This window comes from Silurus meridionalis, chromosome 2 (assembly GCF_014805685.1).
Source record: "Silurus meridionalis isolate SWU-2019-XX chromosome 2, ASM1480568v1, whole genome shotgun sequence".
Taxonomy (NCBI): Eukaryota; Metazoa; Chordata; class Actinopteri; order Siluriformes; family Siluridae; genus Silurus; species Silurus meridionalis.
The window spans coordinates 22268623-22295232 of record NC_060885.1 but is presented as its reverse complement, the minus strand read 5'-3'; the positions used below and the strand labels follow the sequence as shown (position 1 = coordinate 22295232).

At 37.8% G+C, this 26610-nt stretch overlaps 1 protein-coding gene across 14 annotated transcripts in view; it reads right to left on the bottom strand.

Annotated features, from left to right (window-relative positions):
- cep170aa (centrosomal protein 170Aa) overlaps positions 1–26610 on the bottom strand; it is a 54964-nt gene that overhangs the window by 24844 nt on the left and 3510 nt on the right. For 12 of the 14 annotated variants that reach the window (XM_046868094.1, XM_046868102.1, XM_046868122.1 and 9 more), the window contains exons 2-8: positions 16969–17111; positions 15402–15491; positions 12859–12937; positions 12637–12695; positions 12144–12321; positions 7028–7165; positions 3000–3437 (exon numbers count right to left, since the gene is read on the bottom strand). In XM_046868094.1, the coding sequence (XP_046724050.1) occupies positions 3000–3437; positions 7028–7165; positions 12144–12321; positions 12637–12695; positions 12859–12937; positions 15402–15491; positions 16969–17073 (1087 nt within the window). In that variant the 5' untranslated portion in view covers positions 17074–17111. Of the gene's footprint in view, positions 1–2999; positions 3438–4460; positions 4540–7027; positions 7166–12143; positions 12322–12636; positions 12696–12858; positions 12938–15401; positions 15492–16968; positions 17112–26610 lie in introns of those variants that run through there. The other 2 variants (XM_046868138.1, XM_046868145.1) reach the window with 2 other exon arrangements.

Sequence of the window (26610 nt, the reverse complement as noted above, 5' to 3'; positions counted from 1 at the left end):
GCAGAAATCTCAGGCTCACTCATAGTCATATATTTGCATGGTTATTTACGGCATTTGGCAAACACCTTTATCCAGAGTGATTTACATTTATTTTAAATCATCCATACAACTAAGCAGCCATGGGGTTAAGGGCCTTTCTCAGGGGCCCAAGAGTGGCAGCTTGGTGTGAGTGGGATTTAAATTCATGTTCAAATCCAATGCCTTAATCACTAGGCTACCATGCTAGTATCACCACCACAATATTAACAGATGTATAAATGTAACAGTCATGCAGCACGCTTTTGCTGTACTGAGTATTTCTATAGATTTAAAACTCTGTCAGTATGGGGTGGATTCGACACATGATGTTCACCCAGAGCTGGCTGAGGCTTATCTAAAATAAGTGCTGTACACTGCTGATTTCATTAGTCACTCTTCTCAGTTTGTGATATGTCTTTGTCTTTGATGAACACTCTCTAAGAACAAAACACTCCAATTCCAAACAGCACAACCCAAATACTTCAGGAGCATCACATTGAAGATGCAGATGGTGAGAACATACAAAGTCTCTAATCAAACAATTTGCTCAGGTGATAAACTATAAAATGTCAATTCTGCATTTCTATCCTACCAAGCAATGTGGCACAGTGATATCTACACAAATCAAGTTTACAGCCGAATCTAATCAAATATTCATACAATCTACCAGTGCTAATACCACAAACATGTTTGACTGAACACCAAGTCAATCGGAAGTCATATCGGTTAGTGGAGTAGGTCGAATTTAAAAACAGTGCTAGAGAGCCCAGACCTTCAGACAGAGTTGCACAAGTGCAAAAACTCATATCAAGATACCAGCATACCATATTGCACTGAATAAAAAATGTATCACTATACCTAAGCATATAGGCATCGCTAGGATTCCTTTCCTCCTCATACCCAGTGCATTTGGGGGGTGAGCTCAGAATTAGAGGTTGACTGATTCATCGGTTTTGCCTATTAATCGGTACCGATTGTTGTCTATCGGCAAAAATCTATACCGATAGTTTTTCCGGATAGCGTTCATTGCTGAAGTGGCTGAGAAGGTCCACTGTCAGTACGAGATCGGCCTCTAGAGGCGAATCACTGACACCGTGTGCTGTATGTTTTTACATGCGAGACCGTATGCTGCACAGAGAGAGCACGGTACATTGAGAGTTTTACACTATATTTATTAATTATAATGTATTATTTATTATTTATATAATTATATTTATTAATATAAATAATCTAATCATATTTATGTGAGCAATTTCTTTTATAATAAAGTTCAGTAGTATTTTACATTAAAAATCGAATTCACCATGACTCTGACATGGATCCTAAATATAAACAAATTTTGTGGTTTCACAGCAGTGTGGATATTAGCTAATAATTACTGTAAAGCATTAATCTTATGTGAGCATTACGGGTACTGGAGTGATGTTGCATCAAATACTGTACATAAACTCCTCATGAAATCTATTTCCAAACTGTTACACAACATATTAAAGTGTACTTTTACGAGAAACAACACATTTATGGACAATCAGCTATACAAGCAAAGTACACTGTTGTTACATATATACATTTCGAGTGTTGAATTATGTGTATCTCAGTATAAGAACAATATGGCAAAATATTAGAGACAAATCAGTTACCATGATTGGATTTTAATCCAAAATAATTACAGTTTTCAATTACAAATTTTTTTGCACTAGTTTTGCAAAGAAGGTTGAAGAAGCTTGCTATTTCACAAGTTGTGAGACTGTGCTGTTTTGCTGTCGAAACACACCTGCTGCTTAATCGTTTCACCCAATCCGAGTCAAATAAGCATGTTTAATTCGGTTTGTCATAATGTGATACAGAACACATGGTCAGATTAGTCTTGGTCTATAGTAATACAGCAACAAAAGTACTGAAAGGAACTGTATTGCTCTAAATCGATTTTTTATTTAAAAAAATGACCTTATAAACACTAGCTTAAAACATTGAATTATTACCAGATTGGACATCTAATCAATCTTATCCTTTTATTTGTTTTATGTGCTCAGGAATCGACATGCTGATTCAGCTGATTCGTTTTGTGTTATGGCACCATTCTGCTTTAATCACTTTAAGTTTGGCAGACTGTACTTGGACTAGAGATGCTACCAATCTCGAACCCAGTGGATCTGACTGCAGAGAAAACACATTGGATCTAGAATTGGAAAAAGAGTTTTGGTTTAAAATATGAAGCTTTAAATACAAACTACGTCCCGAAAGGTATCAGTTTGGCTAATACTCAAGGTTTCGTGATTAGTATTAGGGAAGAAAAAGTAGTTTCGGGTGGGTAATGTAAAAATGGAATTAAAAATCGCAGGAATATATGCTGTTCGTGGTTATACTTATAACAGATGAAGCTTGTACTTGTGGCTTAACAACAGTGCTATATACACAAACCTGAAGTTAAAAGTTAAAACTCTTGCCAGAGTGCATGACCTGCTTGTCTTTCTTTCTGCATTCTCTACCTTTATAGAAGTAATGATAGTCTTTCTTTCTCTTTAAGTGTCTTTCGGTGTGTTGAACGACTATGTGCATATGTTTAAAAAAATTACCATGTTAGGTAAAATGATACTAATTCTGTTCATGTATTGCAATACGCATGTGGCACTGAGGTGTGATACAGGTAATGCTGGCACAGGTTTCATGGTATGGATAGGTTTAAGAGGGTATGGTTAGCAGTGACATTTTAGATGTAATTAATGCATATGCAGATCCCACTGTGTTCTGGTGAAATCATATTTTTGCTAAGGTTTGCACAAGGTGGTATGTTCTTAATGACAGCTTTCCTAAAATTAGATCCTGTTCCTAAAATAAGAAATATCATATCGCCTCGTTTGTAGTATCACATTGCATCACAAACTATCGCATCGCAACCCCAGTATTGTTTTCAGGGGTCCAGATTCTTGCCGATACACAGCCCTAGACATGCCAAGCACATAAAATTTGGTGCTTCTCACCTTTCAGCCTCTTGAGGTGAACAGGGACATCGCTCTTAATGCTCTTGCTGTCGTCCTCTGTGGACTCACGCCTCACTATGGGAGGATTGTTGTGTGCTAGCCAGTCGGCCACTTTACTCTCCGAGGCCATGATGGCTGCCTGCAGGCTGCTGAGCTCTTTACTCCCTGGCTGCGATTTTTTAGATCTTGGACGTGACACATGATCCTTAATGGTCACCTTCCCAGGGGAGGTGTTATCGAACTCTATTGTAAAGGAAGTGTTGGCTTGGGCGGCTTTTGCTGCTGCGCTGCTTTCCGTGTCCTTGGTTGGGACCTCGTGAATTCTGTCCTCTGACATCTGGCCGTCTTTACTTGGGATCTCAAAGTAGCTGGGCTCAGGGCCTGCAGCGCTCACACCATTCTCTTTAGCTTTCTCTGTCCGCTTAGTCTCCTTGGTGTCTAAAGGCACAGAAAGAGGGACAGGAGATTAGCATCAGGGTTCGGGGATCAGGAGCTCATGCAGAAAAATCAACAAGGCTAGCTTGAAGCACTGGCCGATTCATCTGGATAATTGTCTGTTGGAGACCCTTAACAAATAAACGTTCGTTGGGTGTGAGGTCATAATCCAGATTACTGCATCCGACACGACACAGCTAATGACAGCCAGTTCAGAAACGCTAATAGCTACGATTATGTAACTTCATTTGCCGATAACAGCCGGCTTGTAGCAAAGTGTGTAAATGTCACAAGACATTTGCTTCACATGTCACAGTTCAGACAGCTTTTATTTCATGCTAAATTCTAAACTCAAAGTTGGATCCTCACTAATCAGAACGCATAACACAACACACGTTCTAATAATTTTAATAAGAAGAGTGATTATGATTAGCATATATTTTAGTAGAAGGAAGTAGCTCATCCCTTCCAAGTCTTATTTTATCACATGAAGAGGTGGATGTTTCTACAAAATCAGGGCCTCTGTCATCAATGTGAAGAAAAAAAAGCAGAAGTTGGAAAATCCCAAGGATTCCTGTCTTGAGAGAGTATTCTTCCTGATTCTGCACAGGAGACCATCTTTTCATCCCGTTACTAACAGCATTTTATTTCCATCATTATAAAAATGTACAATAATATAAAAGAACTTCAGCTCTATCTATCCATCTTATTTTTACACCCAGTGCAGAGCAGTGGTGAAACTTCCTGTAATAAAAAAAAGGGTTCACTTCCTCACCCTTAAGTTGCACATGATTCCAGTTTATGAACCGAATTGAGCAAACTCTCTGCAAAATCCAATTTATAAATTACATTATATGTTCACTAACAACACAATCAGAATACAATGTTTGACTGACAGAAACATGAAGTTCAGAGATGAATGGTCAAGACAGCATGGTCAATAGAATAGCAGTCTTTTTAAAGTTTGATTCTATGTTCATTCCTATTATATTTATCATAAAGTAAATAAACTCGGAGATTACTTACGAGTGAGGAATGTGAGGTTTCAGTGGCAAGAAGCAAAAAAAATAATGGTGTGGCTTTTACAGAGACGCTATGTAAAAAAAAAAAAAAAAACCTTCGGTGACAATCTCCAGCTTGGGGGCTGGGCTTGGCCACAAACAAGCCTATTCACAGTTCCTTTTGCATGCTGCTGCTCTTCTCCTCCTAGCTACATTAACTCTACTACCTTTCACAGAGAAAGAATAGCCTGCACCACAGCCTAAAAATAGCGGTGGGAAAGGGCACTTTGATGTGGGTAACAGTTACTCCGAGTTTTCTCTCTCTCCCTTTGCCCCTCAGGCACAAAAAAGAAAAAGCGATTCGGATTGTAAGGAGTAGCTAAACAATGCTATTCAGTGTTCCGTCCCTAAAAAAAGTGCACTTTCAAGATTTTTTTTATCTCAGAAAGCACGTCGGCTGTGTATGGCAATACAGCTTCCCTTTCAAAAAAGAGCCTGCTGTCTGAGAACAAATTTAATTAAGAGGCACTCAAGGACATGAATGCTGTCAAAACGGTATCCGCTCGAGTATACAACCAAACTACATTCAGAGATGGTCTGGGACGCATCTGGGGACGTAACATTTGTGTGAGCATTTATGTATTCTGGACAGTAACAAAGGAACACCTGATCAACTGCGCTACTGCCTAGCCCGCGTTTCGGCAACTTGCACTTTAGCCCCCCTGCTGTGGCTCCCTGCAGCCTTGACATAATGACGAAAATACAAATATTTTATATATATATATATATATATATATATATATATATATATATATATATATATATATATATATAAATGGAAAAGAACTGTTTTAGAAGTGCTGCAGAAAGCTGAGCAGAGCAAAACATATAGTGGATAAAGTCTCCAAACTCAACAATAGTTGCTAGTTTTACAGTAACTCAAGCACAGACCCCATTAAACATGATGCAGAAACTCGTTGTCTTGACTATCACAATACAATGTACTGGTGAGATGGATTCTGCTTCTCTAAGCGAACATTCTTTATATTCATTATGCACTCTATCTCTTCATACACGCTATGCGGCAACATCATGGGCAAAGGCATACACAGCACAAAGTTTATGAGTGGGAACCTAACTGCACTTAAAGCATGCTTACTTATAGTTCAGAAAGGTTAAGCTAATCAGAAGGAAGTGTTATGGCACATGTGTCAAACACAAAACTGCTACACAGCATGCTACTGTCCAGAACTCACAGCAAAATCAGTTGCATGGGCATCTGAAGGAATTTAATATAAACCAATACACATATGTTGGTACTGGTTTTGTATTCTGGACTTTTTGAACATCCCATATCCGATGCAGTCCCCATTTATTGTTATAATAACCTTCACTCTTCTCCGAAGGCTTTTCACTTAGCAGAGCATTCTTATTAAACCTATTTTTTCCTCCCAAAGGTGTTTAGTGGGGTTGATGTCAAGCATCTGTGCAACACACAAGTTCTTTTTGAGACACCATGTCTTTGGAACCTTGCTGTGTGTGTGGGCATGCTAAAACCAGTTTGGGCCACTTAGTTACAGCATACAGAAATGTCTTATAATATTACGTGCTTCTAACTTTGTGGCAACAATTTGGGAAAGTACCACATATAGGTGCGATGGTGCGATGGTCTGGTGATTATTTAATGTACATTACATTTTTGTCAATCTCCATACCATTAAGAACTGTGCAAGCAGTGTGTAGCTCCTCACTAAGCATCAGCGATGAAAAGATCGGATCATGTCGGTGACTTGGTTCTTTGAATCTCGTTTATCCATATTAAAAAATCTTTTCTTGAGTCATTTAGTTTGTTTTGTTTCTTTGATCAGAAAGATTATAGTCCCAATCATTTATACATGAATTTATAACTCAATTGCATCCATGGGAGTCACGTGACAAAAGAACGAACGACTTGGACTATGATCGTTGAAGTACTCAATTCTGTTTCCTGTTTAATGCACTCATAGCATCTATGGGAGTCACATGATAGAAGAAAGAATGACTTAGACTAGAAGAGTTGAAAGGTAAACTACTCAATTTTGTTTCCTATACACAACCTATGGAGATTTTGCAATGTTTGCTCATGTTTGTCCAGTAGAAAATGAACGAAAATGAACAAAGACTCGTTCAAAATAAATGACCTATCACTACAAGGCATGCTACACTCAAATATGCCTACTGTCTCATATGTCTTCATTGAATTATCTCCAGTAAGTATTTTAACATGGCCAGGAATAACAAAATACAAATCATCTACCAGTATGTTTTAGGAAAAATGGAGAACCTACAGGAAACCCACTTGGGCAAAAAGTGAACACACTTAGACACAGAACTCTTCACACACAATTCCCTGTGCACAGTTTCAAACAAGGTGCCACCCCTGTTTTATATTCTTGATACACTCTCAGTCTGCAAGCTGTCAATGATGATCGTTGGTATGTGTGGCAGGCAGAATGAGCACTTCTGAGTCAGTTATCAATTAGGTGATATTAAGTATTTCCTATCACTATTCTATAAGCAATGCAGGCAAAAATGAGGGAACTAAAGTCTCACCTGTCCCAGGAGTCTCCTGTTTTTTCCCTGCGGCTTTATTCTCCTGCTTAAATGAGTTCTCGTCGTCAGCATCGCCATCTCCCCACCAAGAAGGCTGTCCATACAAAGGTGTTCCTCTGTGCAATGCTGCAGTATCACCTACAACAAGAAAAGTTCACTTCATTATCCCGTTCCATACACGTTTCATCCATCACTTTATTTAACTTTTCTTACCATCATATTGAAAATCTTATCATGCTATTATTCTGTGCTGGCTGAAAACATGATGAACCTATCGTCTGCACTTGGCAGAGAAAAGTAGGCCATATGCTATAGTGTGAAATTTAATTACATAAAACATCACTCAACAAGGTTATTATTGTACATAGAATAGAGCCAGAAGGAGATGGTGAAAATAAGTTCAACGATTTGTAGCGTTGCTTTGGTCTTCCTGTCTTTGACCTGTGTTTGTTATATTATTGTTATAGAGTATTGTTTCTCACAAATGTTTAGGATCGAGGATCTATTAAATACGATGTAATACACTTCCATGTTTATATTGCACACTGTAAATTTATACGTGCATGTACTTTTGTTTGTTGCATTTGCACTATAGTCATTTTTGCAAAATTGTAACTTATGGCTTTTTCCTTATGTATTTATAAATGATGTTATAGGCCACTGGAAAGATTCACAAAGTAAGAATTTAATTGTATTATCTAACAGACTTTTTCCTGTGCATATAACAATAAATTCTAGACTGTGTCGAGTAACAAAAGCTTGGACAGATACAAGTGCGCGTAAAACAGGCTTTTAATTAAATCAGGGCAAATTAAAATCCCTCAGCAAATCTGTGGTTAAAACAAAGAAAAAGGTCAGGTGATCTACAAACAGTCTCTATTAACTTAGCCTTGTAACTGAAGAATGATGGGCCCAATTGTTTTCTAATTACAGATTATGCTAAAGAAATATATAGCATGGTAGTGGACAGCAGTGAAGGGATAGTTTAAGATTTAAAATGTAGTAAGTTTAAGCCCCAGTTTTGCCAAGCTCCATTCTTGGGGCCCTTGAGCAAGACCCTTGACCCTCTGTGCTCCAGTGGTGCTGTATCATGGCTGACCCTGTGCTCTGAACCAAGCTTACTAACATCGCTGGGATATGCGAAGTATAAAGCAGGTTTCTTTACATTTTTTTCTTTAAAAAATATAATAAAAAGCAGTATTAGATATAACATTTGTCATCTGATCGTATGGCACTGGTTTATCTTTTTGTATGATTTAGAGCCAGCAGACTTGTGTATCTAACAATATAAAATAATGAATGTAATTTTTAACATTCAGTCGCTTTTGTACCACAAACATCAATGACAATGATTTAAAAAAGATAATCCATGCATAGGATTATCTAAACACAATAAACAAGGGCACAAGGACAATAGCCTGAAACGTGATGGGCAACAACACCATAAAAGATGGTTGTGTGAGGTGAGATACAAGTATGACATTTGAGTCAGGTAACGACATCACATGACATGGTGTGATGGGAAGTCAAGTCTTTCTCGGCATAAACCTGACAGACAGAGAACGAATGTGTGAAGCGTGTCCATCTGTGCCTTTTCTCTTCTAATAATGAAGCTATTGGTTTAGATTTTTTTTCAATGTAATGTTTTGTATTAAAACATTTTCTTGAGTTCGCCAAATTCATCTTGTGCCATTGATCAAAAATCGCCATATTTCCCATAGAAATGAAATCACATGCAAAAACCTCCATTAAGCTAAGTAGAAACAAATATATAATGCATTTTGTATCTCTCAGCACCAGGATACTACTGAGCAAGTCTTTTGTGTAGCGCATGTGAAGCTCTACCCTGACAGTTATCTGTGATAAATAACCGGTTGGAAAAAACAAATGAAAAGCTACACGCCTCTTCCCTATTTTTTTTCTGGGAAAAAAACAAAAAACAGTGTGTAAGGGTGTGGGGTCTGTCACTGCCCTATAATTACACAACCAGCACTCTGGGCTATATATAAACTGTTAGTTAATGAAACTAGACAAGGAGAGCATGGCGACATTCAGCTGAAATGAGTTCTGCATGAGTGTATGCAATGTGAACAGCAAATAGGCAAATCTTCAACAAAGGCTTGATGCAAATTAGAGATAAAATTTGAGTTGTTTCATTGGCTAGAGTCAATTCATTGCAAACTGAATAGTTTTATTATTTAAAAAGCTAATTATTGTTTGTATTTTGTGTTATTGTGTTGTACTGCATGATCCAACTGAAAAGATGTGCTGAAAGAGAGGAGCGAATCAACGGCAAGATATTAATCACTGAATGAAACCGAACAATAGAGAGTCACTGATTCAAGGATCAGATTAAACACACACACAATTACAAATATGACACACATTATAATCTGTAATGGATATGTATAGAAATGTCTACGGGACCAAAATAAAACCTGACAAGTGTTCATTATCCATGTAAGTGCGGGTGTATGGATAAATGCAGTGCATTGGGTCTCACATGTCAGTTTCAAATAGTATATTATTCTCATTAATTCATGGAAGCAAGATTCTGCCTATGCATTACATGCTATCCAGACATATTCGATTGCGCACGCAAGTGCTGTTCTTGACTTTTAGGTTTAAGCTACAGGTTCAAAATGCTTGATAGAGCCAGTATTCAGCTTGCATATTTTTATATACTCAAAACTTCAGTAAATCCGGGCCTCAAAGTAACATGTGGTCTAAATCAAGCCTGATTTGATATTTAAAGTATTTACTCATTTACAACACCAGCCGTTAAACAGATGCTATCGCTGTACATTTCTTACAAAAGTCATGGATGTATATTTGTGGTACAGTTCTGAAAAGGTCGTAACATACCAGACAGACTAGACTCCTATACACAAGCATTTATTTTTTTACATACTAATAAAGTCACATCCTGTTCCAAAGTGTGGGATCTATATTTTTAACAGTATACTTCACATCACAGTACCATCTGTTGAATTAACACTTACAGAATTTAGGGTAGTTGCTCTAATGTTTAGAACTGTCAGAATCTGTCCAGAAGAGACCCGGCGCACACTTCCGGGTCGGCAACAATCTTGCCCTTTTTCCAGCGCCTCCCGGTATTTAAGGACACCCAAGACTTTAGCTCTGAGCCAGATTATCTCACTGTCTTCCTAAAGTCCCCCGGAATACTTTTGCCACCCTGCCTGCTCTGGATTCTGTACCTGTTCTTGTACCTGTACCTATACCTGTTCCTGTACCTGTTCCTGACCCTGATCAAGAATTTGTACCCTGTTCTGCACTGCCTCTGCTCTGGTTTGAACTCTGGACTGGTTTTTGGTTTGAGTTTCTGCTCTGCCCTTCATTGTTCTGTTAGCTGGCTCTTTGTTATTTTGGACTGTTTTAGGATTTGGTTTTGTCTCTCCCTGCATTTCCCTTTTCGCCTGTGTTCAGATCCTGGACTGTTTCTGGACTGTGCTTTTGCCCTGCCCCATTGCTCAGTTTTTTGTCCTTTTTAAAGCCTGTTTTCTCCTTAACCCTGTCGCATCCTTTATTTGGGTCCTCCCTCCCAGTCTCTACTCACCCAGTCTTACCCGCAAGATTCCTGAAAGAATAATCTGTCGCTGTCCCGCCGCTCACTGACAGAATAATCTTGCCCCGCACCCGAATTTCTGACAGAATAATCTGTCTGTGCACCGTGTCCCACCCCCGCTCACTAAAAGAATAATCTGTCCAGAAGGTGGCCATTGACATTGACAATAACGACCGGCAATTTAGGGACCCAACCGAGACAGTCAATATTCTGAAGCTCAGCCCCCAGTAGAGAACTGAGAATTTTGGGAGCGTCAGGAACAATCTAAGGCAAACCAAATGGTTTTAAATAACCTACTAAAACGGCTGTCCCTCCGGCCCCTGAGTTCTGCTGGAGGGGCTGCCCAACCTCAGCCTTCCTGCCTGACTGGGGACATTGCTCCATTCCTCCGACCTGCCAAGATTGCCTCTATGCCTGTCTGCCTTGCCAAGCATGCCCCCAATCTGTTCCAGAGTCACGCCTAGGGCGCTGCTCTGCTTCAGAGTCCCGCCGAGGGCGCTGCTCCGCTTGAGTCCCGCCAAGGTGCCGCTCCGCTCCAGAGTCCCGCCGAGGCCGCCTCTCCGCTGCAGAGGCTCACCAAGGGTGCCTCTCCACTTCAGAGTCCCGCTGAGGGTTCTGCTCCACTCCAGAGTCCCGCCGAGGGCGCTGCTCCGCTCGAGTCCCGCCAAGGTGCCGCTCCGCTACAGAGTCCCGCCGAGGCCGCCTCTCCGCTGCAGAGTCTCGCCAAGGATGCCTCTCCACTTCAGAGTCCCGCCGAGGGTGCTGCTCCGGTCTAGAGTCCCACCGAGGGCGCTGCTCTGCTCCAGAGTGCCGCCTGAGGGTGCCGCTCCGAGCCCAATCCTTGCTGACTACGTAGCTCCAACCCCGAGTTTGTCCATGGTGTTCGCCTAGCCCCTCGGTTTTGCTGAAGACGTGGTCCAGACCTCCGCAGAGGGCGTCTTATATACACATCTTTATTACCCAAATGGGGTCTACAAATGTAATTTATTTTGTTATATTTGTTTTTCCAATTATTAAATCTTATTTACTCAATTTAAATTGTGCCAATTTAACTGATTACTCAGTTTTATTTAATATAATAATAGTGTATTGCATTCATTTGATTTATTCTATTTTTCTAAAATATTGTAAAATATTATTTTATTTAATCAAGCAGGCATTTTATTTAAAATTGTTTTAAAAATCTAAACTCTTCAAATGCTGTTGTTCACAAATGTTATTATCTATAAACTGCGTTAATAAAAAAATACAAGCAATTTTATTTTTTCCCTGTTCTATAACCCTGACCGTATCGAAATTGCACCGAAACGTGACTTAAAAACTGAGGTATGTACTGAAGAGTGGACTTTGTGTACCCTAGTACAAAGCAGTACTATAAGGCTGGGATTTAAATGTATGCCAGAACTACTGTCAGAGTTGCTATAATAAAAAACTAATCAACAAATTCTGACCAGTTATAATGAAAAAAAATGTACAATTTAATAATATCAATCGTTTAACAGTTCAATAAAACAATCAGTGTGTCTCTACCTGGCATTTTTTCATCAGTCTTGCTGTTTTCAGCCACTTTGGCAGGAGCTTCGGTGACAGGGATGGGCTCAGCAGCTTTGCTTTCTGCGCCTTTGGCTGTAGGAGATTTGGCTGTTTTGGGTGACTCTGTGCAGACCAGCTTCTTCCCCAGCTGAAGCTGGCTTGTGAACTTTTCATGCTAAAAAAATTTAATACCAAAAAATTTATATATACATATAAAAAACAAAAGAAAAACAAAACCAACCCCCTTCTTCCCATACACACACACCATGTGAGAATATTTTCTAAACTAAACTGGTTCGGGGTTTACAAAAGGTTGGAGACCCCTGATCTACAATATTAGTTGCTCATTTTCATTCTTGATCATTTCCTGACCAGTGATCTGTTATTAAAACCATTAAATACGTGCCAATTGGGGCTTGGCCCTTTTTTATTTGTCTAGTATGATACATCCAAGACATATTTACGCTACAAAATAAGTGTGTTATGTTACCTTTAACGCCTCCTCTGGAACATGAAGCTCTCCTCGGACCACAGTGAACAAGTTGGTATGTGCAAAAGGTTAAGGAACAAGAAGACCTTTTTATTGAGTGTTTGTATGCAACAATACAAACACAAACAAAAGATACAGAGACAACAAAAGACACACCGAACCGTGACGTACATTTAACTCGAGTATGACAGACAGTAATGGCAGGTGCGTTGAAAAGGATATCATATCCAAACCTTAGCTTGTCATCAATTTTCAGTGTGATATACATCTGCTCCTGGATCCGGACATCATTCACAAATGTCTGAAAAAGAGATGAAAACTTTTTTTTTGGTCTTATTTTAATATTTTGTTTCCAAGAAACGTTCTGTCACTTGGCACTCAACTCATATTGTTTACAAGCTATAAACTAGATCATGAAGCAAGAAACTTTCCATTAGGTCTCATAAAACTTGGAATGTCTTAAAAAAAATGATGTGGGTTCCATAGTAAAAAAAAAAAAGCTTTTCCTCTATTTCAAAATGATGAAGGGAATGTGATTTTGAAGTCCATGTAGAAGCAACGCTGAGATGCTGAGATTGCTACAAACTACTACAAATTGAGTCAATAAAGACTTTTATTTTTTTATTTTTTATATATAACCAGAAATGCATAGATAGCTTATTTACAGTGGCAGTGTAATAAATAAGGGTATGAGGTTATACAGAAGGTGTAGTACACTTAGGGGTTCAAATTTCGGTACGCAACTCGGTTTTCAAGTCACCGTTCGGTTAAATTTTTTTCAAAGTTGGGGGGAAGAAATGCAAAACATTTAATTTTATTATAATAAAAATTTTGATTAACACTTGAACAGTTATATTTTAAAACAATTTTAAATAAAATACCCGCTTGGTTACCGTATTTCCAGACTATTAAGCGCACCCAAATATAAGCCGCACCCACTAAAACTAATGAATTTTACACAGGCTTTAACGAAAGACTATCTACAGCTCAGAACACAGGTGAAGTGCGTTTTTTCATGCCCGGTTGTTTTCAGCGTGACGAATGATTCGCCTTTCTTGTAGACAGTCTGAGTGAGCGGCATGTCAAACGTCAGAGGAACCTCATCCATATTTATAATGTGGTGCTGCCCGATTCAGTGGGAGCGCATCTGATTTAATATAAAGAGTGTCATTAGTTCACCTGAACCCGTTCGGCAATTTTATTGGTCTAATGTTACGGGGTTCAGTTTTTTGGCTTGAAGTTTGTGAAACCGGGAAAAACCCAGGAAAAATCCATAAATTAGCCGCTTCGCTGTTTAAGCCGCGGGGTTCAAAGCGTGGGGAAAAAAGTAGCGGCTTATAGTCCGGAAAATACGGTAAATAATATTTAAAATATTTATTTATTGCATTTAAATTAATTGACACTAAACAAACTTGCAGTCTACCCCTTAATACGTTCCTGAGGGAACTCAGATGTTCCGCACATAATAAAGATTGCATTCGGTACACATGTGCACTGACCCGAAAGCCGTGTACCGAAAAATTACGGTACAAATACGTGTTCTGCTACACCCCTATTATACACATTACATTTATGTTTTCTGTAAATATGCAAAATAAAGAGAGAAAAAGAAGAAAAAGGGAAAAAAGAGAAAACTTTTTACATACAGGGAGTGATTGTTCTTCACATCATACATTTGGTTAAAAAAATCAGGTCTATATGTATCGTATTTGGTCAATTTGTTTCAGTACAAAGCAAATTTGCTTCATTTTCTAAATTTCCATTCTGATTTCCATTTATGCATAAGGGTCATTCTTTTTAACAGCCATCAATAATTATTATATATTTATATATAATATAGTATTTATTATAAATCTAGCTCTTTTTAGCCATTTCTGGAGGTTTTTATACCATTACTGTCAAATGCAGACTTCATAAATTCTTCTGTGTGTGTGCATGTCTCTGTGTGTGTGTGTGTGTGTGTGTGTGTGTGTGTGTGTGTGTGTGTGTGCGCGCATGCCCTAAATTCTGCTCAGTGTCAAATATCAGATGTTTCCGGTAGAGTCTAAGAAGCAACACTGAGCTCAAATCACTGACAAAACATTTTAAGATCAAATTTTCCCCTTTAAAAATTAATTCTCTGTGTTTTATTTTTATTACTGATCAAAAAGGCAAAGGAGGAAAATACTATTCTGTAACTGATGACCAGGATAGGGTATGTGTACAGGATCTTGTCCTGCTGATTCATGTCTCTTTATTTATTCACAAATCTGCAAAACACAAAACGGCTCGGACAAAAAACAAAACAATACAAAAAAACCACAAAACACTCACAACAAATACACAAATTGCTGCCTCAAATAGATACAGCAGAAACCCTGAGAAAGAAAGTTCATAAACCAAAAAAAAAACAACACATCTATGGAAGGTTCTTGTGGGTTCATAAAATCGTTTGTAAAGCAGCGTTTCCTGCCACAAACACTGGACAGGAAGAGGAATTCCAAAGCTGAGCAGTGAGTCACAGTTCCTGTTTAAGGAACTGTGTCACACCAAAATGTTTCTACTGACCTCAGACAGAGGAGGACACACTCACAATGACACATGACGCACGACATATACCACACAAATCCCCACCTAAACCCTGAAGCGTATTTTAGGAGTTTATAAAAAACTAATCACAGTGATGTGATACAATATATTATAATGTAAACATGAATCAGTAGCTTTAATAGAATAAAAACAAAAACACAGCTTATTCTCATTACACTGGTGGCATCCTTACTCACCCCATTAAGACTCCCCAAGTCCTTTACTTTGTGCTCATCACTTGCTGGCTCATAGTTGATCACGGCGTGCTGCTTGTCGACACTGCGAGACTGTGAACATTAAAAAATGTGGAATTAAATATGTATATGTATCAGAGAGAAAAAAAAACACCTCAAGATATTTGTGCTATTGTTCTGAATCCTGGTTTTAAATCTTGAAGCTGCAAATTTCCAAAGCCCTAGAATATTTTCATGCTCCCTGGGAGGGATGAATGATCTGACTCTTTCCTGTGTCAACAGCCAACAGTTTGCATCTAAAGAAACACCTTGTGTGGAAATCGGCACCTGAACACAAGTGAAGTCAATATTTGACCAAGGAAAGGAAAGATAGTTTACAAGATTTATCTGATACAAGAATTTTCTGAATTAAAGACTTAATATAATATAATTTATACAGAAAATAAAGGTCTTCCATAACTCTATTATATATAAAACACAATATAAAACATAATTCTAAACTCAGGATTGATATCATATATTATTTGATATCAATTGATATCAATTTGATATCAATTGATTTGATATTATTTGTATAGTCTGTTTTTGTCTTGTTGTGTCTGTTTTGTCATGTATAGGTTTTTATTTATGTCTGTACTTTTGAGAGTAACAAACAGCTGGAACCAAATTCCTTGTGTGTGTCAACACACTTGGCCAATAAACCTGATTCTGATTCTGATTCTGATTTATAGTTTATAAAATTGCTGTAAAGTAACATTCTGCATATACATACTATATAAACCGTTCATTCTTGGGTAAACCATGTGACAAGTAAAAAAAAATCACGAGGTTTGGAGTTGGTGTTTAAGGGGACTAAGGAAAAATAAAAACATTGCTTATGGCGGTCCACATGACATGACTGCAACTCAAGATGCCAGATTTGAGCTCTGTAAGGCAGGATTGACTGTTAACAAAAAATTAATAAATATTGTGCAAAAAAATAAATAACTGTCACAACATGAGTTTCTTTTTCCACATAAAAAAAAAATCTGATCAAATGATCAATATGATAACACAACAGCTTTGGTACAGTGCTGTACTGTTTTGTTTATTTCAGTGTCAGCATTGAGATGTGTCATCTGTCAGATTGTAAATTTGGATTTCATCGCTTTGACCATGTGACAGCATTGGCAGCCGCGTCTCTGCTGTGTTTGACAGTGTAGCAGTTTACAATTCGTACTAGGGGCCTCAAAGTGTATCTAAAAGTAACCCGTGTGCTGTTTGTCCCACTTTCTATTAATAACGCACTATGACGAACGCACATGCTCTGACAGTGTCACACTGATCCAGCCAGGTTACTCAGCAGGAATAACTCAGGGACACATCCCTTTCCATTCCCAACGTGATAAAGACAAATAATACTAAAATACCATCTAAGTTTTGTGACCTAGCTGCTATAATAGGTGAAATGAGTTGCAAAAAGGCATTAATGAGTTGCTTTGGAATTGTACACTGTAAGGGCATTAACCCTTGTTAAGAATACAGTCTGTAAATATCAGGCAATATGAAAAAGAAAAAGGCATCAGCTAACCTGAAGCATGAGCTCACAGTCATCACGGCCAACAAAAATCATCTCCCGGGGCAGCCGATGTCGTGTGCCCCCACTGCTTACCAGAAACCAGGATGTCAGGCTCATCTCTGCACTTTGTCTCTGGCCTGAGCTCCTACGTCATCCTGAGAGAGTCAGAAAGAGGGAGTGTTACAAAAGTGCTAAGATATGAAATGGAAATGAAAGAAATACAACCCCAATCCAAAAAAAAGTCAGGACACTGTAATATGTATACAATAACAGAATAAAATGATTTGCAAATATCATAAAAGCATATTTTATTCACAAAAGAACATAGAAAATATATCAAATTTTATAATAAAAAACATATCAAACTGAGTAAACGTACCATTTTAAGGAAAAAATAAAGTATAGATGATTTAATGGCTGCAACATGTTTCAAAAAAAGTTGGGACAGGGCAACAAAAGTCTTTACTGGAAAAAGTAAGTGTTATTTAAACAGTAGGGGAATATTTTACCACTAATAAGGTTAATTGACAACAGGTCAGTAAGATGACCGGTATAAATAGGGTATATATCTAAGGCTATGTCTACACTAATCTGGATAAATTTGAAAAAGGCGTTTTTACGTCTATAAATGCTCCGCATCCACATTTTTTTTTTCAATCGTTTTACAAACGATGCTCATCTACACTAAAACGTTTGAAAACGATTACATCTTTGTACTGCACATGATTAAAACATAAGACGCTTCAAACTGCATCGATTCTGCCTGGCGTTTACTTTCCGGCTCTTTGAAACGTTGCGGAATTGACAAAAAATGCGTGATCATTTCGAAAGCATTTGATTTCACAGTCCACACTGCGACACGAAAACAGCGTTTTTAAATGTATCCATTTTGGAGTGTGTTTTCAAAAAAGGTACCTTTTCGTTGACTGTGAATTAGAGAACAAAAAGCGAAAATATGCGTTTTTAAACGAAAACTTATTAGTTTGCACATGTGTCTCTCAGAAGCAAAAATAGGCAGAGCTTCACTAATCTGTGAATGACTATGTCTACAAATTGTGTAAAATTGTAGAATTCATTCATTTGTCTTCAGTAATTACTTAAGGGAGAGCTCGGTGGAAATGCTGAGACACACACATATCACACACACAAATTCACATGGCCGCTAAGACCGTCTGCCAACCAGCATGTTTTTTTGGGCTGTGGTAGGAAAAGTTATTAACTGAGTCTAAGGTTTAAGGTTCACATGGCTCTTACAGCTTAAAGAAAACGATCCACCAGTTTGTCCAGTCAATCACCATAGATTTAGCATGAATAGAGAGAATATGATTAGAACAGGTCTTTATTAGCAGCTCACCACTGGCATGTTAAAGGCTCTTGTTTAAGTTTGAAATTTCAAACAGGCTGAGTAGGCGGGCGCGCAAGGAGATCGGTTAGATTCATGACATTCCTGTGTTTTCTCTTGCCGCAAAGCAAAAGAGAGAGGGAGAGAGAGAGAGAGAGGGAGAGAGAGAGAGAGAGAGAGTGAGAGTTGAACACCCTCTCTTACTCCAGCTCTGATCATTAGCAGATGTTGCCGGAAGTGATGTACGCTTCTCGTCTTTCCGCCCAGCATCCCTGTTTTTTTTTCCCACAATGAATTGCCCAAGCCTACAGCTGTGAAATGGAAACTATGTACGCACAGCTTCTTGACCCACGAGCTGAAATGTGTCTGGCCAAATGGCCTCACTTTACCTCAACAACTCCTCGCTCAAGTAAATTAAACTTCAACGAAACTAATACCATTTCTAATAGCTGCAATTCCACACAACACAAACATTTAATCTAAAGGGGCAGCATTCTCATATAAATGTTTGTGTGCAAATCCTAATGCTGGGTATCAGCATCAGTCAGGATAAAGTGGGCTCTTTTTTTCATAACGTTAAATAAATAGGGCTACTGAAATGTTACCTAAAGTGTAATAAACATTTCAAATTAGTCTGGAAAAAATAGCTTGCTCTTTCTCACAAATGATTAGAGGATCGAGGGATAAACACACAGACAGACACTTCTGTTTATCACTAGTTTTCTCTCTCACTCTCTCTCATTGATAATAAGACACAATTCCCTGGCTGATTTTAACTGGGGTAAAGAAATCTTCATGGCGGGGCATTCGAGGCTAGTTTTGTTGAAGTATGAAACCTTTTTTTCATGGAAGGGTTTTCTTGAGACATGGCAACCTTGACCACCAGTGCAGAGGGCTAATGTGTAATTAGCTATGTGAAATGCACCGCTTCTTTTTGGCTATATTAAAAATGATCATGTCAACTCACCACTGTAGTTACAACCTCATAAATAATCTAATGCTTGAAAAGCTTGGAAAGAAGGTTTCTGAAGAAAATAGGGCAAACATGATCCATAGTTATTCCACTCTACCCAGTATATCATTCCCCCTGAGGCTGTTCATGAGAGCTCCTCAGCACCCCCACACCAGCCAAACTCCTTTTCACACTGAATACAAAGCACCACTTTAAGGCAGCCATGACTGATTAACATTTGGTAAGATTACAAAAGCTTAATGGAGAATTTCTGACAACTCCATGGTGTGTACCGTTTTGATTTATAAGCTTCGCATGTGCGACTCGGCAAAACTCATCCTGCTGCTTTAACAAGCATTAGTGTGAGTATAATTGTGAATTACATGTGGATAAATCACTAGTGTGGTGCCCTGAGACAAGCAAATTTAGTATCTGTTTTTCATTTAAAGTCAGACAAGCAGGTTCAGTGAGCTATAACTATCACCAGTATTACCAGTCAAGTTCCTAGCGTAAAACATTAGCCTAAGACTTTCCGCCTTTATATAGAGGGCAGGAGCATGATATGCTTCATCACTGGAGACTTTATCTTGAGATTTTCAAGAATTCAAGTACTTGGGTAATTTCCATAGTCATGTTTTTATGAAGAATCATGGGCCATTAGCTCATCAAACAGTTGAGTTAAAATACATTCGATGAGCAATTTAGCCAGAAACATCTGGCCAAGCAATATCATGGTATTGAGAAAGTGCATAGTAGCATTCAGAAATACAGTTTAAAATAATTGCTTATCTGGTGTTGTAAAATGGTAATGGCAAATCATCGGCATGTTGTTTTGCTATTATCAGGTTTCATTGATGCCCAGGAACCGAAACAAGTGTGAAATCTGACACTAAGCATTGATACAAATGCAATTATGAATGAACTGTAATACACCATTTGGCCAATGTGTTCGCCTGATCACAAATCCATGTGTTTTTTTTAAATATATTGCTCCTTTGCTGTTATAATAACCTACATTCTTCTGGGAACAATTTTCACTACATTCTGCAGAGTAGCTCATTCAGCCTTAAGAGCATTACTGAGGTATGGAGGCACACATTCAGTGATCCAGTTCATCCCAAAATGTGTTCAGTGGAGTTTAGGTGGAGGCTCAACTTTGGTGAACCTCATTTAACATGCTGTCATCATGCTAGAAAAGTTATTAATTACAGTGAAGAGCAGTATGGAGGTGTAACTGTAACTATAACTGAAGTCGCTCTGTATAAGAATGTCTTCCAAATTTTCTAAATGTAATGATAGAACATACAGAGACTATAAAATTGTGTGCCTAACAGTTTGGGAAAGAACCACATTTAGAAGTGATGGTCAGGTATCCACATAAGATTTTTTATATAGAGTATGCCACTTACTTGAGGCATTTACTTAACACAACATTTATAAGCTAGCCACCTACTTGTATAACATATTGTAAAGTTTTAAATATAATAAGCTCTTTGCCAAAACTCCAGTCTGTGCCAGAATTCAATCACTCTTAAACCCCTTGACCGTAGAAAAATATGTTCCGTATTTGCCCATGAACAGAAATCTGATGCATGTGAACTGTGAGTTTGGCAGGACATGGCTGTCAATATCCCTTGCTGTATATTTCGAAAGAAGCCAGCATGAAATAGCTGCATAATGATGACTCGGTCTCGAGCCCGGGATTCAGCCTGCTAACCACAGGGAGATCATTAGAGACAGCAAAAGGCCTGCAGGAGTTTGGAAACAAGCGCAACGTGGCAAAGGACTCATGGTGCAGTACCATTCCAGTGATTCTCTTAATCACACATAAAAGAGCTTCGAGCACTGGAAATGATGGAATGAAATACTTATTCCCTGGCACACATGCATTTCTAACACAAACCCATTGAATCGTACTATTTTTCATAAAAAGTCAATGTGACGACGTTTAGGAATCTTTAACCAATGAGCTGATGGTTTTACATGTTATGTTTAAAAACACATAACGAATGAGGAGTTTGACTGTAATTTTTGTATTTTTAATTGGTGACGCTTTCAACGGGCTCTCCATGATCTTGCCGACGAAGCAACATGCTTTGTCAGTGAGTGAAAGAGTGATTCGTCCATGCTGGCTCAGAGTGCATCCTCCCCCTCTCACAGCCTGAACAGTCGGATTGTTTTAGACTATGTGCACACTGTGGGGAACAGGAAGTGTGGCTAAGGCTTCCTTCCATCTGCTCTGACTCCTTTCTTTTTCTATCGACCTTCCAAACAAACAAGACACTGACTCACCTGTCCTGTGGAATGATGTGATAGAAAATTGTCAGTTTAATAGATAATAATAATCACTTTTACAGATGGGGAATAAATGATATGTATTATATATGTATATGCATTTTCAAATGACTTTTCTCCAAATGTAATATAGTGTAATTTACATTGTTTCTACATGGAAAATTTAAAAAGTTCCACAAAACTGAAATTACTCCCGACCAAATAACATAACTGTGAGACCGTCCACCTCCCCATGACCTCATACTGTGATGAATTAGTGCAGGAAATCTCCAGATTTGCAAAGCTCAGTTAACATTCCCTTATATACCAGCCTGTATCAGCAAACACACACCCAAAAGCATTCTGGGGTTTTTTTTGGATATGGAAGACACTTTACTCAGAAGACACTTTCTGAGGTTTTCCAGAAAGCAATTCACAGTTTAACACATTTAGATGAACTAAATGCATGCAGCAAAAAGAGAAAGAGCACCAAGACCGGAGTTTTAGCAGGTTATATTATACCAGGAGCTCTGTTGAAAAAATTATATCCTTTTTTAAGTTTTAAAACTTACATCCACTGGTGGTTACAAAAGATTTTCCATCTGCTTGTGCCCCAAATTTCTTTAGATAAAAACCAAAAATCTAAATAAAAAAATAAATAGTAAAAATAGGTTTATTGGTCAAAATCATAAAGATCAAAAAACAGTCACTGTTATAAAAAAAAAAAGTCTTAATAATTAATTAATAATAATTATTAATGTCACATTAATGAGATGTCCAGTGTCAGTATGGTGAAAAAAATAAAAGCAAGCCCGGCCCTCCTGACATGATTTTATGAAAAATCAATCTTACCGTATGTGTGATTAGAAAGCATAAGAACATTGCACTTGCTACAATAAAAACAAAAGAAATCTTTTCCTCCTTCTGTCAGAATCACTTACCAAGCAGGTTTTAATGTACAAGCAGCTTTGCACAAATCAAATCAGCCATTTGGTTTGCGCCTCGTCTCACACGTTACACCGTTCTGCAGTAATGCCAACTGAAACACAATCTTCTCCCTAAACAAGTCAATACCACGTGTCTACCAGATGATTACACTGGGAAACCCTGTGCACCTTTTACTCTTTTCCCTCCCAAAAAAAAATCACAATTTTAGAAATGCACTCCTGCTCTGTCCACAGCAATGAGTAGCTTTTTACCTGATTACTGTACAACCATGTTTTCTTATAGTACAATCCTATTTTAGCTGCATCTCTTTTATACTTATACTGAAGGGTTTTAAAAGAGATGCTGATCCATTTGAGAAGAAAACTTCGAAATAAAAGGCTGTCTTTATCTTGCTAAAAGTAGAGGAGCTTTGAAAGATAGAGCCATGTGTCTCTTCTCATTCACAAAAAATATGATGTGTGATGTGTAAAATAAATTCAATGTTATGGTAAAAATGAATACTATGATAATGAAATCATCTCTAACAGGATAACCCATATTTCATAGAGCTGATTTTAAATCAGTTTTTTTGCATTGTTTCCATACGCTTAAAGCTGAACAACAATTAAAAATGTAATTTATTAAATTTATATTTAAACGTATATATTTATATTTATATTAATTTAATATTAGATTAAGTAAAATTCATTTTAATTTATGGAATTCTTTATTCAGGAAACTGTAACCATTACTGTGACCATTACTGTATTATGTATTAAATAAATAATACTGTATTATTTTATAAATAATAATAGTCTTTAATGCACGGTTTCACTTTGTATTCATTTATAAGTGTTTATTTTTATTTATTAATATAAATTATAAACCTAAATCTGCTGGATATAATAATGAAGTTTAATTGACTACCAAATGCACCAAAATACCACATTGTTTAGTACATTATTCAAATGTATTTATGTGGATTTTGAAATGTGCAGTATTTTTTAAGCGCAGTAATAATTTTCTTTCATGGTAATTTTTCAACAAATGACAGATGAAAGTAATGCTGGCTAGCTAGTTAATGTGCACCTCACCAGAACCTCACTAATATACTAGCTAACTAGCTATAATATGAGGTAATATGGATAGTGTAATTTCTCAGGAGCTATGTCTATGATCCATCCCTCCATCAGTTCAGTTCTTTTCAATACATTATTGCGTTTCACTTCAGTGAGAAGAGGTCCTAAATAGCAATGTCAAGGTGGCTTATGCTAATTGAAATGATATTACAAATGTGTTTTCAATTGGCATAAGCCACCTTGACTGCTATTTAGGACCTCTTCTCACTAAATTGAAATGCCATAATGTATTGAAAAGAACTGAACTGATGGAGGGATGGATTATAGACATACAGTACAGACCAAAAGTTTGGACACACCTTCTCATTCAAAGAGTTTTCTTTATTATCATGACTATGAAAACTGTAGATTCACACTGAAGGCATCAAAACTATGAATTAACACATGTGGAATTATATATGGAATTATATACATAAAAAAAAGTGTAAAACAACTGAAAAATGTCATATTCTAGGTTCTTCAAAGTAGCCACCTTTTGCTTTGATTACTGCTTTGCACACTCTTGGCATTCTCTTGATGAGCTTCAAGAGGTAGTCACCTGAAATGGTCTTCCAACAGTCTTGAAGGAGTTCCCCCCGAGAGATGCCTGGCACTTGTTGGCCCTTTTGCCTTCACTCTGCGGTCCAGCTCACCAATAAACCATCTCGATTGGGTTCAGGTCCGGTGACTGTGGAGGCCAGGTCATCTGGCGCAGCACCCCATCACTCTCCTTCTTGGTCAAATAGCCCTTGATGCCTTCAGTGTGACTCTACAATTTTCATAGTTTTGTTCTCTGAACATTGTATTGTTCTCTGAACAATACTACAAACAATGTTACACCACGAGTCTGGGAGCTTCTGTTCTCTAGTCGCTGCATGGTTTTGACCTCAGCCTGCTTCATTTGTACTGTTTTAGCCTTGTCTGCTTGATCAACTGACTATTTGCCTTTTTCCTATTTCTGTACATTGACTGAGTCCTTTGATTAGGTCACTAGATTGTTTTTATTTAAACCGAAGTAAAACTTTTACTTGTGTCTATCTGTCTGCTTCATGACCCACACCATGATACGTTAAAATCGCTCCAGCCCTGTTCAAAAGAAAACAGAAGGCAATTTCTTTATTTTAATGCCAGTTTTTGTGCTTTGAGCCAAGGAAATTGAGTGTCACTGGTTGACAAAGGCTGACCTGTTCAAGGATTTCTGTCTTTGTCTGTACATAAAGGCATTGGGAATAAATTTTAACAATACACACACACACACACACACACACACACACACACACACACCACTCATAACAGGACGCAAAGGTTACCTTAATAAAGAATCTAAATAGAACTGAACTACAAATCTACACACCCTGTATTCTACATCTTTGGTACTTTCATAAATCTGTCCCAAAAACACATGCAATTTCTCACATCGAAATGATCCACTGCAGTAGAATACGCTGAGGTAACAAATTTGGAGCTGATGTGGAAATATCACATAGCCCTGAGGAGAGCACTGCACATGTATTGAGGCCTGACAGATTTCCTACAAACGAAATACAGTTGCACAGTTTGTTGCACAATTTGTGTACCCTTTAAAAATAAATAAATCAAATAAATCACAAAATTTACCGTTTGAAACAATTTGCCACTTTTTAGTAAGAACTGTACTTTTCTAAAGAGTGTGCTCCACGATCCTACCTTAATAAAACTGCACTGAGCCTTTTCCAGTCTGAATTCACCAAGTTCTAAGTTTATTGACATTTGCACAGGTGCACTGCAGTACATGTGGGGGTCAACGTTGTTGACTATACATAAGTAGTTGGTTGACAGAAGTGAGATAGTACGGCCCCAAGATTTGTGGTTGATGATAACACTGTTGTACATGACTGTACACAAACAGTCACAAAGCTAAACATTATACATGGAAACTATTATATATGGAAGTTGGGGAAAAGAGTGGTCAGTGAAATTGTTAGTTGTCCAGGGTGTAATTTGGTACCAGTTGGTAAACCAGTTAAAGATCAGAAAATATTCAGATCAGTAAACCACGCAATAATGTATTACTATATACGTTAGATGGATGATACTTTAGTGCTGTGCCAAAGTAAATTATTCTGCTTTTATTGTATTGTCTTTATTTACTTTACTATCTACTGTAACATTGTTCCAGCTGAAACTAACAGATGACGATGCCCCTGTGCTCCATGACATCCATAAGTACACGTTTTGCCAAGATTGGAATAGGTAAAAGCAATTGGTCTGCACAGAACCCTGACCTCCTGAACACCTTTGAGATGAGCTGGGATGAACTTTGTACTAAGCCTCATCAACCAACATCAATGCTTGAGTTTACTGATGCTCTAAAGGTTGAATAAGAGCAAACTCCCACAGCCACATTTAAAAAGTAATTAAAAAGAAAAATGGATGTTAATGTAAAAGCAATGGGAAATAAATCTGAAATGGGATGTTCAACAAGCACATGTCACTTAGGTTTCCACAAACTTTTGTGCATTCTTTCAGAGATAACAGCATGGCTTATTAATAAACTGGTGGTGATGTGAACTCTTTGGTATCTATGCTACAGTTTACCATTCAAAATTTCCACAAGAGAAATGTTTCCACATACCTACTGGAAAAGGTTGAAATGCCTTTTTTTTATCACTGTAAAGTGTGACTTCTGTTTCTTGTCAATTGTGCTAGTCAACCAGATAGGTGGTAGCTTGATGGTTAAAGCATTGGACTTTGGATCCAAAGGTTATGAGTTCAAATCCCAGCCACACCAAGCTGCCATTTCTGAGCAAGGCCCCTAACCCCATAGCTGCTCAGTTGTATTAATTAGATAAAAGCCTCTCTGGATAAGAGCATCTACCAAATGCTATAAATTATACTCTTTCCTTTCTGTATTTACTGCATACGGTGGGGTCCAGAAGAGAGAAGTCAATGAAAATACTTATATTTTGCATTCGTATTACTTCACTGGCAGTGTGCACTTAAAATCCATAAGTGTCATCAAAACATTCTTCAATAAAAGATCTCTTGTATCGTAGTTAACG